This window comes from Oncorhynchus nerka, linkage group LG4, assembly GCF_034236695.1.
Source record: "Oncorhynchus nerka isolate Pitt River linkage group LG4, Oner_Uvic_2.0, whole genome shotgun sequence".
Taxonomy (NCBI): Eukaryota; Metazoa; Chordata; class Actinopteri; order Salmoniformes; family Salmonidae; genus Oncorhynchus; species Oncorhynchus nerka.
Window position 1 is genome coordinate 91,839,803 of NC_088399.1, and position 16,658 is coordinate 91,856,460.

The following is a 16,658-nucleotide window of genomic DNA, read 5'->3' on the forward strand; positions in this document are numbered from 1 at the left end:
CGTGGGTTATTTCTGTTCAGTGAGAATGGATGAGTCCATCGTTCACACAGCCTCACAGTGTCAGATGGTGTGTTAGCTAGCTCAAAGAGAAGATAAATGCAGCGGTCATCATGGGCCCCCAGGTGAGCCATTCATTATCAGAATCAGAACTAACAGGGTGTAATTCACAGGAACATCTATTCATGGACTCACTCTCTCTCATGTCTCTGTTTCACCACCTTGATCAAACGTTTATGTTCAAGTATGAAATGGAAAGTAGAAAGTGAATAACTTTTCAAAAGAAGTTCACAGAAACAGACACATACTGTATTAAGCGTATTCCTTGACTAAAAAACATGTTCAATCTCCACTGAATGTGCTTTCTAGTCCAGGACAAGGCTTAATCTATGTCTGGTAAACTGGCCCTATAAATCTGCTTTTAAAGTAACTACCCAGTGTTACCAAATTTCCATGAAATATGACCCATAATTACTCACAATATACGTGTTCCTCTGCAAATGTTCTTCACAATAAACAAACATAGGCTCACTGTGTTCAGAACAACCCAGGGTATGACGTGATCTTGTAGCTGTACGTCAAACATAGTGATCATGAACATTGACACTGTATTTGACATGAGTTACAGTGCCTTGCGAAAGTATTCGGCCCCCTTGAACTTTGCGACCTTTTGCCAAATTTCAGGCTTCAAACATAAAGATATAAAACTGTATTTTTTTGTGAAGAATCAACAACAAGTGGGACACAATCATGAAGTGGAACGGCATTTATTGGATATTTCAAACTTTTTTAACAAATCAAAAACTGGAAAATTGGGCGTGCAAAATTATTCAGTCCCTTTACTTTCAGTGCAGCAAACTCTCTCCAGAAGTTCAGTGAGGAAACTGCATAGTCCTCTTAATTTACGGCATTTCCCTCACTCACAACTAAAATAAATTCCAAAGTTGCTCAATTACCAGGAGGGATGAGGGCAACTTCTTGTCGTGTGCAAAACGTCTGTCAGTCAAAACCCATACAGAGCTGTGAAGCGCAGAGCCTGAGCTGTGACATCATTTATAGCATGTTACTGTACAGCCACTGAGCTGTGATGTCATTTATAGCATGTTACTGTACAGCCACTGAGCTGTGACATCATTTATAGCATGTTACTGTACAGCCACTGAGCTGTGATGTCATTTATAGCATGTTACTGTACAGCCACTGAGCTGTGACATCATTTATAGCATGTTACTGTACAGCCACTGAGCTCTGACGTCATTTATAGCATGTTACTGTACAGCCACTGAGCTGTGACATCATTTATAGCATGTTACTGTACAGCCACTGAGCTGTGATGTCATTTATAGCATGTTACTGTACAGCCACTGAGCTGTGATGTCATTTATAGCATGTTACTGTACAGCCACAGCCACTGAGCTGTGATGACATCATTTATAGCATGTTACTGTACAGCCACTGAGCTGTGACATCATTTATAGCATGTTACTGTACAGCCACTGAGCTGTGACATCATTTATAGCATGTTACTGTACAGCCACTGAGCTCTGACGTCATTTATAGCATGTTACTGTACAGCCACTGAGCTCTGACGTCATTTATAGCATGTTACTGTACAGCCACTGAGCTGTGACATCATTTATAGCATGTTACTGTACAGCCACTGAGCTGTGATGTCATTTATAGCATGTTACTGTACAGCCACTGAGCTGTGATGTCATTTATAGCATGTTACTGTACAGCCACTGAGCTGTGATGTCATTTATAGCATGTTACTGTACAGCCACTGAGCTGTGACATCATTTATAGCATGTTACTGTACAGCCACTGAGCTGTGACATCATTTATAGCATGTTACTGTACAGCCACTGAGCTCTGACGTCATTTATAGCATGTTACTGTACAGCCACTGAGCTCTGACGTCATTTATAGCATGTTACTGTACAGCCACTGAGCTCTGACGTCATTTATAGCATGTTACTGTACAGCCACTGAGCTCTGACGTCATTTATAGCATGTTACTGTACAGCCACTGAGCTCTGACGTCATTTATAGCATGTTACTGTACAGCCACTGAGCTCTGACGTCATTTATAGCATGTTACTGTACAGCCACTGAGCTCTGACGTCATTTATAGCATGTTACTGTACAGCCACTGTGTTCTAATTTATGCGCTTATCAGTGCCCAGATCTGGTATTTTCGAACCGTCTACGGGTTAACAGAATATTAACTTAAGCTGTCCAATCAAATCTCTTCTCCTAAGTCCCTTCCTTGACTCCAAGTCAAGGTCCAATCACTGTCTGTCTCTCACCATCCTGTCCAATCATGTTGTTCTCACCTTCTCCAGTAAGTAGTTGTTAATATGGCCGCCGGTAGGGTCGCCGTTGAAGTTGAAGTTGATGTCCATGTACTTCCCAAAGCGGCTGGAGTTGTCGTTGCGGTTGGTCTTGGCGTTACCGAAGGCCTCCAGCACACAGTTGGACTTCAGAAGAACATTCTTCACACTGTGTCACAGGGGAGAGTGTGGTCATCATGGATAACAGCAATAGCAGATGACAATGTGTCCCAAAGATTGAGAAGAGAGGAAGAGAAAGAGGTGAATAAGAAGTTCTTCCATTGTCATTTTTTTAAATCTCGTCATCCAGAACTAAAATCAGCTTCGGGCTATCACTAGAGGTTAATGATTAATTGGTTCTTATCAAATCAAATTGTATTCGTCACATGCTTCGTAAATTACAGGTGTAGACTAACAGTGAAATGCTTACTTACGAGCCCTTCCCAACAATGCAGAGAAAAATATAAATATACCAAATAATAATAACACAAGGAATAAATACACAATGAGTAATGATAACTTGACTATATTACACGGGGTACCAGTACCGAGTCAATGTGCAGGGATACCAGTACTGAGTCAATGTGCAGGGGTACCAGTACCGAGTCAATGTGCAGGGGTACCAGTACTGAGTCAATGTGCAGGGATACCAGTACCGAGTCAATGTGCAGGGGTACCAGTACCGAGTCAATGTGCAGGGGTACCAGTACCGAGTCAATGTGCAGGGGTACCAGTACTGAGTCAATGTGCAGGGGTACCAGTACCGAGTCAATGTGCAGGGGTACCAGTACTGAGTCAATGTGCAGGGGTACCAGTACTGAGTCAATGTGCAGGGGTACCAGTACCGAGTCAATGTGCAGGGGTACCAGTACCGAGTCAATGTGCAGGGATACCAGTACTGAGTCAATGTGCAGGGATACCAGTACTGAGTCAATGTGCAGGGGTACCAGTACCGAGTCAATGTGCAGGGGTACCAGTACCGAGTCAATGTGCAGGGGTACCAGTACCGAGTCAATGTGCAGGGATACCAGTACTGAGTCAATGTGCAGGGATACCAGTACTGAGTCAATGTGCAGGGGTACCAGTACCGAGTCAATGTGCAGGGGTACCAGTACCGAGTCAATGTGCAGGGGTACAAAGTAATTGAGGTAGATATGTACATTTAAGTAGGGGTAAAGTGACTAGGCAACAGGATAGATAATAAACAGTAGCAGCAGTATACTGTAGGTAGGGGTAAAGTGACTAGGCAACAGGATAGATAATAAACAGTAGCAGCAGTATACTGTAGGTAGGGGTAAAGTGACTAGGCAACAGGATAGATAATAAACAGCAGTTTCCAGTTAGGGATACAGTGTTTTCAACCTAACTACCGTTTCCCCTGTAGAAAGGATGTGGGGATTCCGCTCAGGCAACTTTTTTCACCTGCTACGTTAGGTTAATGTAGATAGTCCATGTATCTATTTGGTGAACTATTTAGTGGTCTTGTGGCTTGGGGGTAGAAGCTGTTCAGGGTCCTGTTGGTTACAGACTTGGTGCATTGGCACCATCCATGCGGAAGCAGAGAGAACAGTCTATGACATGGATGGCTGGAGTCTTTGACAACTCTGACACCGCCTGGTATAGAGGTCATGGATGGCAGGAAGCTTGACCCCGGTGATGTACTGGGCCGTACGCTACATCCTCTGTAACGCCTTGCGGTCGGATGCCAAGCAGTTGCCATACCAAGCAGTGATGCAGTTGGTCAAGATAGACTCAATATATATATATATATATATATATATATATATATATATATATATATTTTTTTTTTACCTTTATTTAACTAGGCAAGTCAGTTAAGAACAAATTTTCAATGGTGCAGCTGGGGGAAAAAATTGAGGATCTGATGGCCCATGCCAAATCTTTTCAGCCTCCTGAGGAGGAAGAGGCGCCATCTTGTCTTCTTCACGACTGTGTTAGTGTGTGTGTGGATCATGTTCTTTCCTTAGTGATGTGGACACAGAGGAACTTGAAGCTCTCAACCCGCTCCACTACAGTCCCGTCGACGTGGATGGGGGCGTGGCTCTGCCCTCCGTTTCCTGTAGTCCACGATCAGCTCCTTTGTCTTGCTGACGTTGAGGGAGAGGTTGTTGTCCTGGCACCTCCTCCCTATAGGCTGTCTCTGACCTCCTCCCTATTGGCTGTCTCTGACCTCCTCCCTATAGGCCTCCTCCCTATAGGCTGTCTCTGACCTCCTCCCTATTGGCTGTCTCTGACCTCCTCCCTATAGGCTGTCTCTGACCTCCTCCCTATTGGCTGTCTCTGACCTCCTCCCTATTGGCTGTCTCTGACCTCCTCCCTATAGGCTGTCTCTGACCTCCTCCCTATTGGCTGTCTCTGACCTCCTCCCTATAGGCCTCCTCCCTATAGGCTGTCTCTAACATTCTGACATTGCCACTGATGCAGCATATGCTGTATGTCTTTCCAGAATCTCCACTCTAACCCAGTCAAATATATAGTGTTATTTAACAGGGGACAAGGGAGCCTCTTCAGAACCTTCTGAACCCAGTGACACCTCCTGGTTGACCTTTAACACGGATGACTCACCTCTCGACCTCTGCTCTCTGGCTGGGGTTGGTGATGGCTGCGATGTACTGCATGATGTATTTGCTAGCCTCTGTCTTTCCGGCACCACTCTCACCTGGGACACACAGACAGCTCACAACATCTACATGTATGTAGCAGTTCATGTACATTACTAGCAGATTTTGCAACCAGATATAAATTAGTAGATATACAGTACCAGTCAAAAGTTTGGACACATCTACTCATTCAAGAGTTTTTCTTTATTTTTACTATTTTATACATTGTAGAATAATAGTGAAGAAATCAAAACTAGGATAAAAACACATATGGAATCATGTAGTAACCTAAAAAGTGTAAAACAAATCAAAATATATTTTATATTTGAGATTCTTCAAAGTTGCCACCCTTCGCCTTGACAGCACACTCTGGGCATTCTCTCAACCTGCTTCACCTGGAATGCTTTTCCAACAGTCTTGAAGGAGTTCCCACATATGTTGAGTGCTTGTTGGCTGCTTTTCCTTCACAATACCATCCAACTCATCCCAAACCATCTCAATTGGGTTGAGGTCGGGTGATTGTGGAGGCCAGGTCATCTGATGCAGCACTCTATCACTCTCCTTCTTGGTCAAATAGCCCTTACACAACCTGGAGGTGTGTTGGGTCATTGTGCTGTTGAAAACAAATGATAGTCCCTCTAAGCTCAAACCAGATGCGATGGCGTTTCGCTGCAGAATGCTGTGGTAACCATGCTGGTTAAGTGTGTCTTGAATTCTAAATAGATCACTGACAGTGTCACCAGCAAAGCACCCCCACACCATCACACCTCCTCCTCCATGCTTCACGGTGGGAACCACACACGCAGAGAGCATCCGTTCACATACTCTGCGTCTCACAAAGACACGGTGGTTGGAACCAAAAATCTCAAATTTGGACTCTTCAGATTTCCACCAGTCTAATGTGCATTGCTCGTGTTTCTTGGCCAAAGTAAATCTCTTCTTCTTATTGGTGTAATTTAGTTGTAGTTTCTTTGCAGCAATTCGATCATGAATACCTGATTCACACAGTCTCCTCTGAACAGTTGATGTAGAGATGTATCTGTTACTTGAACTCTGTGAAGCATTTATTTGGGCTGCAATTTCTGAGGCTGGTAACTCTAATGAACTTAACCTCTGCAGCAGAGTTAACTCTGGGTCTTGCTTTCCTATGGTGGTCATCATGAGAGACAGTTTCATCAAAGTGCTTGATAGTTTTTGTGACTGCACTTGAAGAAACGTTCAAAGTTCTTGAAATGTTCCGGATTGACTGACCTTCATGTCTATAAGTAATGAAGGACTTACGTTTCTCTTTGCTATTTGAGCTGTTCTTGCCATAATATGGACTTGGTCTTTTACCAAATAGGGCTATCTTGTGTATACCGCTGCTACCTTGTCACAACACAACTGATTGGCTCCAAGCATTAAGAAGGAAAGAAATTCCACAAATTAACTTTTATCAAGGCACACCTGTTAGTTGAAATGCATTCCAGGTGACTACCTCATGAAGCTGGTTGAGAGAATGACAAGAGTGTGCAAAGCTGTCATCAAGGCAAAGTGGGCTACTTTGAAGAATCTCAAACATATTTAGATTTGTTTAATACACATATGATTCCATATGTGTTATTTCATAGTTTTGATGTCTTCACTATTATTCTACAATGTAGAAAACAGTAAAAATAAAGAAAAATCCTTGAATGAGTAGATGTGTCCAAAACTTTTGACTGGTACTGTATATATTTGCACTTCTACGATATAAGATAATGCGTTGTAAATTGAAGTTTATTTATGGCATGAATACACCTTAACTTAAGGATCTGATTTTTTTTTCCATTTTCACCAAAAATGACAAAAATAACTGCCTCTAGCTCAGGACCTGAAGCAAGGATATGCATATTCTTGATACCATTTGAAAGGAAACACTTTGAAGGTTGTGGAAATGTGAAATGTAGGAGAATAATGTAATGTAGGAGAATAACACATTAGATCTGGTAAAAGATCATTAAAATTAAAAAACATGAGTCTTAGACTGATCCAATGAATCATTGCATTTGTTAAAAATGCTGTATCAAGATTGCCAAATTTACCTAAATGGTTTATTATTAACTTTTCAAGTTGATAACTGTGCACCCTCCTCAAACATTAGCATGGTATACTTTCACTGCAATAGCTACTGTAAATTGGACAGTGCAGTTAGATTTACAAGAATTGAAGCTTTCTGCCAATATCAGATATGTCTATGTCCTGGGAAATGTTCTTGTTACTTACAGCCTCTTGCTAATCGCATTTGCCTACTTTAGCTCAACTGTCCCGCGCGGGACCCACCTATCCTGTAGTTAAAGTGTGTCTCTACTGTCAGTCACCAACCATGATGTTACTCTTCATGTGACTAATGTAAGCAGGTTGACATTTATTGTCATGAGTCTTATCCTAGAGTCAGAACTGAGTAATTTCCCTTAGATAAGCCAGGTGCAAAGTCTAAATTGGCTATATTGTCAAATTCATGATTTTTATAAAAATTCTTTAGCTTAATTTAAGGTTAGGGTTAGGCATTAGTGTGGTTAGGGTTAGGCATTAGTGTGGTTAGGGTTAGGCATTAGTGTGGTTAGGGTTAGGCATTAGTGTGGTTAGGGTTAGGCATTAGTGTGGTTAGGGTTAGGCATTAGTGTGGTTAGGGTTAGGCATTAGTGTGGTTAGGGTTAGGCATTAGTGTGGTTAGGGTTAGGCATTAGTGTGGTTAGGGTTAGGCATTAGTGTGGTTAGGGTTAGGCATTAGTGTGGTTAGGGTTAGGCATTAGTGTGGTTAGGGTTAGGCATTAGTGTGGTTAGGGTTAGGCATTAGTGTGGTTAGGGTTAGGCATTAGTTGTTGGTTAGTGTGGTTAGGGTTAGGCATTAGTGCATTGGTTAGGGTTAGGCATTAGTGTGGTTAGGGTTAGGCATTAGTGTGGTTAGGGTTAGGCATTAGTGTGGTTAGGGTTAGGCATTAGTGTGGTTAGGGTTAGGCATTAGTGTGGTTAGGGTTAGATTTAAATGCCGATTTGTATGACTTTGTGGGTGTGCCAGCTAGGGACCACTCTGCAGAGCTGCCTGCAGAACAACGTTTGTGAAGAAAAACGCTAACCTGCATCAATAGCCTGCTATAAGTACACACAGTAGATGAGGAAATAGGACATTATGAGTTAGTGCAACTAAGAAAAGCCCATTTCACCAACAGTAAGTGGAGACCAATACGCATCATGTTCTGGAGAAGTGGGGAGCTGATAACCAGTCAGATAGATAGTGACAGACAGAATGGTATGATGATGTTTTCATAAAGTGATTGCGGGCCTCTTTTTTGTTATTTATTGAGCAGAACACAGATATTTAGTGAGCAGAACACTGAGATATTTAATGAGCAGAACACTGAGATGTTTAGTGAGCAGAACACTGAGATGTTTAGTGAGCAGAACACTGAAATGGTTAGTGAGCAGAACACTGAGATGTTTAGTGAGCAGAACACTGAGATGTTTAGTGAGCAGAACACTGAGATGTTTAGTGAGCAGAACACTGAGATGTTTAGTGAGCACAACAGATATGTTTAGTGAGCAGAACACAGATGTTTAGTGAGCAGAACACTGAGATGTTTAGTGAGCTGAGATGAAGCAGATGAGATGTTTAGTGAGCAGAACACTGAGATGTTTAGTGAGCAGAACAGATATGTTTAGTGAGCAGAACACTGAGATGTTTAGTGAGCAGAACACTGAGATGTTTAGTGAGCAGAACACAGATGTTTAGTGAGCAGAACACTGAGATGTTTAGTGAGCAGAACACAGATGTTTAGTGAGCAGAACACTGAGATGTTTAGTGAGCAGAACACTGAGATGTTAAGTGAGCAGAACAGTGAGATGTTTAGCCAGATAAGATCCTAACTATCCATTCACCATGCTCTCTGACCCTCTCAGAACCAGCTAACCAAGGTCAAACAGGCTTGCCGGACTAAAGGAGGTAAATTATGATGATGGGAGTGTGAGGTGTTGTGTAACATGGAGTGTGAGAGAGACCTGAAACGACGATGCAGGTGTCTTTGGCTCGTCTCTTCATGGCCTTGTACGCTGCGTCGGCCACAGCGTACAGGTGGGGAGGGTTCTCGTACAGCTCCCGGCCGCGATAAGCATTGATGTCCTCCTTCCCGTAGATGTCCATCTGTTTGTAAGGATTGACTGACACCACCCCCTCTCCTATGAAGGTGTAGATACGTGCTTTCTCAAACCTACCAGGCACACAGACAAACACAGAGACAGAGCTGACGTTATTTTAGCTTTTTGAAGTATGGTTTCAGCGGTTTTTTTATTTTTGAAAAGGTTTGAATTTTAACTATCCAAATAGAAATGTAGGAAAACAGAACAAAATCCTTTTGATAAGAATGATTTGTGCAACAAAAATGCTTCTATGTATAGTCTACACACACTCTAACCACATTCAACAGTAAGGTTCCACCCCATTAACACCTTGCCCGTTGTGCTGAGAGCAATGTTACCACAGCAACAGGGTAGGCCATTTCACAGAGAAACACCCTAATGTTAAAAACCCACATATCTGTGCATCTAAACTCAAACCTCCCACCTACTCTCAAAACGGACACACCCACCCCAAAAGTATAGGAATTGACGTGGATGGGAAGTGAGAACAGGAAGCTTGGGAAGTGAGAACAGGAAGCATGGGAAGTGAGAACAGGAAGCATGTACAAACTGTGTCTCAAGAGGAGTCGCTTCCTCCACCTTGTTTAATTGATTTTACTTGTGGCACCTATCCTGCTGATATTAAACCTAATTGCATATTTCTGTGTGGAAATGGAGGATGTACATCACAAGTTACAATAATCAACTCCATGACCTGCTAAGCAAAAAAATATATATCTATCACAACCTGTGATAACCAACACGGGTACAAACAGTCATTTAGATCACTATACTAAGACTTGGATCTTAGAGTCACTGGAACTGTCTGTGGCAGCCGTTGGTCCTAGTAGTAATTGACCAAAGCGGACAAATAAAGTTGTTTTAGTTTAATCCTAAGGGATGTTATTAGAGAGAACTTTTCTTTCTCTTCAACCTTTTTTCAATCTGACTGTTACTGCAGACGTTGCCATGGGGTCAGGCCGGGCCTGATAAAACTAATGGGAACTTCAGGGAATTAAAAATATGGTGTATACACCATCCAGGGCTGAGGCCCCTGGCGTGTCTGCTGAGGCCCCTGGCGTGTCTGCTCAGGCCCCTGGCGTGTCGTCTGAGGCCCCTGGCGTGTCTGCTGAGGCCCCTGGCGTGTCGTCTGAGGCCCCTGGTGTGTCGTCTGAGGCCCCTGGCGTGTCTGAGGCCCCTGGCGTGTCTGAGGCCCCTGGCGTGTCTACTGAGTCCCCTGGCGTGTCTGCTGAGGCCCCTGGCGTGTCTGCTGAGGCCCCTGGCGTGTCGGCTGAGGCCCCTGGCGTGTCTGCTGAGGCCCCTGGTGTGTCTTCTGAGGCCCCTGGCGTGTCTGCTGAGGCCCCTGGTGTGTCTGCTAAGGCCCCTGGCGTGTCTGCTGAGGCCCCTGGCGTGTCTGCTGAAGCCCCTGGCGTGTCTGAGGCCCCTGGCGATTCTGCTAAGGCCTCCGGCATGTGTCTGAGGCCCCTGGCGTGTCTGCTGAGGCCCCTGGCGTGTCTGCTGAGGCCCCTGGCGGGTCTGAGGCCCCTGGCGTGTCTGCTGAGGCCCCTGGTGTGTCTGCTGAGGCCCCAGAAGGTCCTCCAACTAATAAACAGCATGTTTTACTACTACTGTGAAATACTCTTAACTCCTTTTAAACTTCACACAGGATTCTGAAGATGACGGCATCGCAGACTAATGGTTTATATGTGGTTTCTCACTGTCTCAAGGGAAGGCATGTCCCAACTTTACCAAACTTAAAATCTGTCTGCTTTGGCACTGTAAACACACATTTCCCATGCCAAGAAAGCCCTTCGAATTGAATTAAGAGAGAGAGATACATAAATAAACAAAAATATATATAGATAATGGTCAGGTGCAGCAAAGAAAGACTTGGCCTTAACTGAAAACACAGAACTAACATCCACAACATGTATGACAGTCATTCATGGTTAAGGGGTTGAGGATAAATTAAAACTACTTCTCTTCTAGTCTTTTTAATAACCTGTTAGAGCTACTAGTTCCCCTTTGGGAACTCCCCCCACCCCCCCTGAGCTGTAATGTGGCGCAGGGAAAAGAAATAATCCTAAAAATATTTAATCGCTTGAAAATGGCTCAAATGAAAGATGTACCCAGATAAATCTATCAGATTTCTAAAATGTTTTGAAAACATAGCACATATTTATGTCCAAACCACTGCATACATACCTCATTAGCTTAGCCAAGTAGGAAAAAATATGCAATCAACAAACGCAGGATTAAAAGAAAAATCATTTCACTAACCTTTTGAAATCTTCATCAGATGACAGTAATATAACATGTTACAAGTACAATTTTTTTTTCAATAATATGTAATATATATCCATAAAGTTTACAATTATGCAGATTTGCAATGTCAGGAGAAATAAATAGCTCCGCAGATAACTCAGCTAACAAGGAATACACATCATAAACTTTGACTAAATATGCATGTTTTACATATGTATGGCAAGATAAACTTCTAAATGCATTGCCACACACACTAGGCTATATAGAGACTCATTTAGTTTCATCATGGAGTTGAAAAGAAGACGTGGAAGGGTTAATACTCACCAAGTTAGCGTTCAGTTTTCAAGTCTGTGTCGTTCTTCTTTTCGGTCGAAATGTATGCAAATTTCAAGTGGATCAAACGTCAACTATGTTTAAAGTAAGCCTTAGCATTATATCACTACAGCAATCGTGAGAGTAAACAGATTGTCACGCAGTCTGTCCTGGGAGAAAGAGAGAGAAATTTCCCATCTCCCATTGGTCTGTTCGAAAGCAGGCTTCACGCTGATTTTAAGAAACACCTGCTGAAGACATCATGGTTATAGCTGTTTGGGAAGTGTGTATACGATGACGTCAAAGTGATGGCAACTTTTCCCATTACAAGAGAGACTTTGGGAGAATCATTCGATAACAATTTTTAATTGCATATATTAGCAACTTTTGACAAAAATTTATCATGGTTTATATGGGTGCCGAATTCCTCCAGAAGGGGCAGTATTCAGGGCTAGCCCCAAACATTTGTGTGTTGAAAAAGCTTAATAACCACTTGTATAATATATTTGCATAGACTTCCAACAGACATACATACCCCACCAGACACACTATTATGAGTTTCTTCACTGTACCCAAACCAAAAAAACAGATTTAATGCATCACTCAGTATTGAATAGAGCCATGTCATCATGGAATACTCAGCCACCAGAGGTTAGTCAGGCAAGTTTAGCTTTAAAAAACAGATACAAATGTGTCACGCCCTGATCTGTTTCACCTGTCTTTGTGCTTGTCTCCACCACCCTCCAGGCGTCGCCCGTCTTCCCCATTATCCCCTGTGTATTTATACCTGTGTTCTCTGTTTGTCTTGTTGCCAGTTTGTTGTGTTTGGTTAAGCCTACCAGTGGGTTTCCCTCTGCTCCTGTCGCTTGTTTGTTCCTGCTTTCTAGGTTCCCCGGTTCTGACCTTTCTGCACGCCCTGAGCCCCACTGCCCGACCTGACCCTGCCTGCCGTCCTGTACCTTTGCCCCACTACTCTGGATTACGGACCTCTGCCTGACCTGACCCTGCCTGCTCTCCTGTACCTTTGCCCCCAGACTCTGGACTATCAACCCCTGCCTGCCTTGACCAGTCGTTTCCCTGCCCATGTTGCTGTAATAAACATTGTTACTTCGACACAGTCTGCATTTGGGTCTTACCTGAAAAGTGATACAAATGCATCTTGTATCTCAGCGCCTCTCCTCTTCTAAAGAATTGAATTGAACTGAACTGTATATATGAATATGTACTGTATATTTTAATAGTGTGTAAATAGTATTTTTGTTGTCTCTTGGTGTCTTTTCAATAAATAACTAATTTTGTATTTTATTTTCTATTTAATGTAATACCTTATGTTGTTCTTGTCTATGTCTTATGTTGTTCTTGTCTAGTACTCTTCTGTACTTTGTCATGTATTTGTGTGTTTTGTGAACCCCAGGATGAGTAGCTGCTGCATGTGCAGTAGCTAATAGGAATCTGCATGTGCAGTAGCTAATAGGAATCTGCATGTGCAGTAGCTAATAGGAATCTGCATGTGCAGTAGCTAATAGGAATCTGCATGTGCAGTAGCTAATAGGGATCTGCATGTGCAGTAGCTAATAGGAATCTGCATGTGCAGTAGCTAATAGGAATCTGCATGTGCAGTAGCTAATAGGAATCTGCATGTGCAGTAGCTAATAGGAATCTGCATGTGCAGTAGCTAATAGGAATCTGCATGTGCAGTAGCTAATAGGGATCTGCATGTGCAGTAGCTAATAGGAATCTGCATGTGCAGTAGCTAATAGGGATCTGAATGAAGTAAACACTGCACCCAAAAATAGAGGACAAAAGGACAAAACCCGATTCACCTTGAACTCAACACAATACATCACTGCAACAAAAAAACAAAAACAGTCACGAAGAGAGCGAATAGAGCAGAGAAAGTTAGGTGTCACTAAATAAATGAGTTTGGTCTCAGGTCTTTACCAATGATGCGATGACGATTTCTATGCATCTATTTACGTGACTGTTTCTGAGGGCAGAACCGTATATGTTCATATCGCAACCAATGAGAGAGGGTGGGGAAGTCAAACCCCCAAAAATGTCATCCACATCTCTCTCTCTCTCTCTCTCTCTCTCGCTCTATTTTTCTCTCGCTCTCTCTCTCTCTCTATTTATCTCTCTCTCTCTCTCTCTCTCGTTGTCTACATGTCAACTTCTTCACTTAGCTTCTTGTACAAACAATAGTTTATAGCACTGCTTTAATCCTCACACGTGTGTCAATCTAAGTAAAATACATTTTGAAAAATCCCCATCAAAATCCTTCAGTTTTAAACTAGATATTTTTGTTGTTGTTGCATGGGCTGCATCTCAATCCACCTATTCCTCCTATGTAGCCTTCTGCATCTGCGGTGGGAGGTGGCCAAGCTATAATGGTGTTTAAAAATTGGTCTTCTCACAAAAACGTCCAAACGGGTTTCTTTATGACCTCTACAAGTGTCACAGGACTCGTCTGAAGGTAACACATAAAAACGAATGGAAGAATGGAGGTAGATTTGTGCCAACAAAAATAAGGTGTTAAATATGGGTCCAACCTCAAATATTTCCTGAGCTTTCTTATATGTCATAGATATAGGACAGACTCTTATTCCTTATTATTTTTAAATTGACAGTCTTTTTGATATTTATAAATGTTTTATTCAATGCATTTCTATCGGCAATACTAGTACAGGCCAAATTCAATATTTTATATATATATATTTTTTTTTTTTTATACCTCAAAAAAGTCCTCAAATTCAAAATCAAATACAGTGCATTCAGAAAGTATTCAGACCCCTTGACTATTCCCACATTTTGTTACATTTACAGCCTTAATCTAAAATTGATTAAATTGTTTTTTCCCCCTCATCAATCTACACACAATACCACATAATGACAAAGCAAAAACAGGTTTAGAGAAATGCAAATGTATTTAAATAAAAACCTGAAATATCACATTTACATAAGTATTTAGACCCTTTACTCAGTGCTTTGTTGAAGCACCTTTTGCAGCGATTACAGACTCGTCTTCTTGGGTATGAGGCTACAAGCTCGGCACACTTGTATTTGGGGAGTTTCTCCAATTCTTCTCTGCAGATCCCCTCAAGCTCTGTCAGGTTGGATGGGGAGGGTTGCTGCACAGCTATTTTCAGGTCTCTCCAGAGATGTTCGATTGGGTTAGGGTTAACTCTGGAGCACTGTCAGAGTTACCATCGGGTTCTTGGTCACCTCCCTGACCAAAGACCTTCTCCACCGATTGCTCAGTTTGGCCGGGTGGCCAGCTCTCGGAAGAGTCTTGGTGGTTTCAACCTTCTTCTATTTAAGAATGCTGGAGACCACTGTGTTCTTAGGGACCTTCAATGCTGAAGACATTTGTTGGTACCCTTCCCCAGATCTATGCCTCGACACAATCCTGTCTCGGAGCTCTATGGACAATTCCTTAGAACTGTTTTTTGATCTGACATGCACTGTCAACTGTGGGACCTTAAATAGACAGGTGTGTGCCTTTCCAAATCATGTCCAATCAATTGAATTTACCACAGGTGGACTCCAATCAAGTTGAAGAAACATCTTAAGAATGATCAATGGAAACAGGATGCACCTGAGCTCAATTTCAAGTCTCGTAGCAAAGGATTTGAATACTTATATAAATAAGGTATTTCTGTTTTTTTTTATATACATTTCCATAATATTCTACAAAATAAAACAATCTTTGTCATTATGGGGTATTGTGTGTTAATTGATGATCGTTTAAAAAATATATATTTTAGAATAAGGCAGTAACGTAGGCAAAATGTGGAAAAACTCAACGGGTCGGAATACTCTTAAAATGTACTGTATTAATCCATGGTATGACCTACCCCCGAGGTGTAGAATTTTAGAGGATAAGGGAGGCACTGAAAAGTTTCCAATGTTGCGAGGTTGAGGGAACTGAGGGCTGATAAAGACATCCATTGTGCCACAACCACTATGACAGCCTCCTCTCATCTCCATCCCTGTGTTGTACCTACTTCATCCTTCTCAACCTCCACTCCTCGACCGGAGTCACCATCAGTCTCTTACATACTCTCTACCCCATACTCTCTGCCATTAGGCCTTACCTCAGCTTCAGGTTCTCCATAAACTGCTCTATGTTCACCTCGTCCAGAAGGACAAAATCAGACTTCCCAAACTCCAGGCCCTCCAGCACCGCCATCCTGACTGACAGACAGAATGACAAGAGAAGATAGAGAGGAAACGGAAATCTCTAGGGGAGAGAGAGAGAGAGAGAGTAGAGGACTCTAGGGAAGAGAGAAAGGCAAAGGCAGGCAGACAGAATAGTCTAGTGCTGCTGGGGCCCGGTAGTGAAAGTGGAGTTGAGGCAGTGTGCTGTGGGTGTGGGTGTGGCATAACTCTGTTCTTTTGTGGTGTGGGGTGCTGCTTAGTCAAGTCAATGAGGGCTGTGGTCGGCTTCTCTGTAGTGTGTGTGTGTGTGTGTGTGCGTGCGTGCGTGCGTGCGTGCATATATATAATGGGACAGCGAAGAACTATCATTAAACACAGAAAACACTTCTGCATCCTCCATCTCGTTTTCTCTCTTCCTGCCACAGGCCTCCAGACCTTTCAGAGGAAAACCACTGAGTGAACTGTTGCAGAGACTTATGACAACAAGAAAGTCATACTGTATCTCTCTTAGCCTCCCCCTCTCTTTTTCCACCTCTCTCTCTTCCTCTCTCTCCCCTCTCTATCTCTGTATCTATCTATTTGTCTATCACTCTTCCATAGAAAGACCCCACTCCACAAAGATAATTGATCTGAAATTAAGAAGAAGAAAACCAACTGAACACTGAGACACAGAGGCTTGATCCACTGCCAACAATCTACAATTAAGTCTGTAAATTAGCTGTAAATTTTAGGACAAAATGCCCTCTTCTCCTGGGAAGGATCAGGGCATTTCCTGGAAAGGGTGCCGGAGCGGTCTTCTAGTGAGGCTTCGGATGTGCACACACCACCCACCGCTTCC

General features: G+C 42.7%; 1 protein-coding gene across 1 annotated transcript in view; it reads right to left on the reverse strand.

Annotated features, from left to right (window-relative positions):
* The window catches only part of LOC115115174 (unconventional myosin-Ig-like), a 93,136-nt gene extending 77,285 nt beyond the window's left edge, over positions 1-15,851 (reverse strand). The window contains 4 exon segments of the mRNA XM_065018031.1: positions 2,334-2,499; positions 4,917-5,010; positions 8,969-9,177; positions 15,757-15,851. Of these exon segments, the coding sequence (XP_064874103.1) occupies positions 2,334-2,499; positions 4,917-5,010; positions 8,969-9,177; positions 15,757-15,851 (564 nt within the window).
* Between the last annotated feature and the right edge of the window lie 807 nt (positions 15,852-16,658).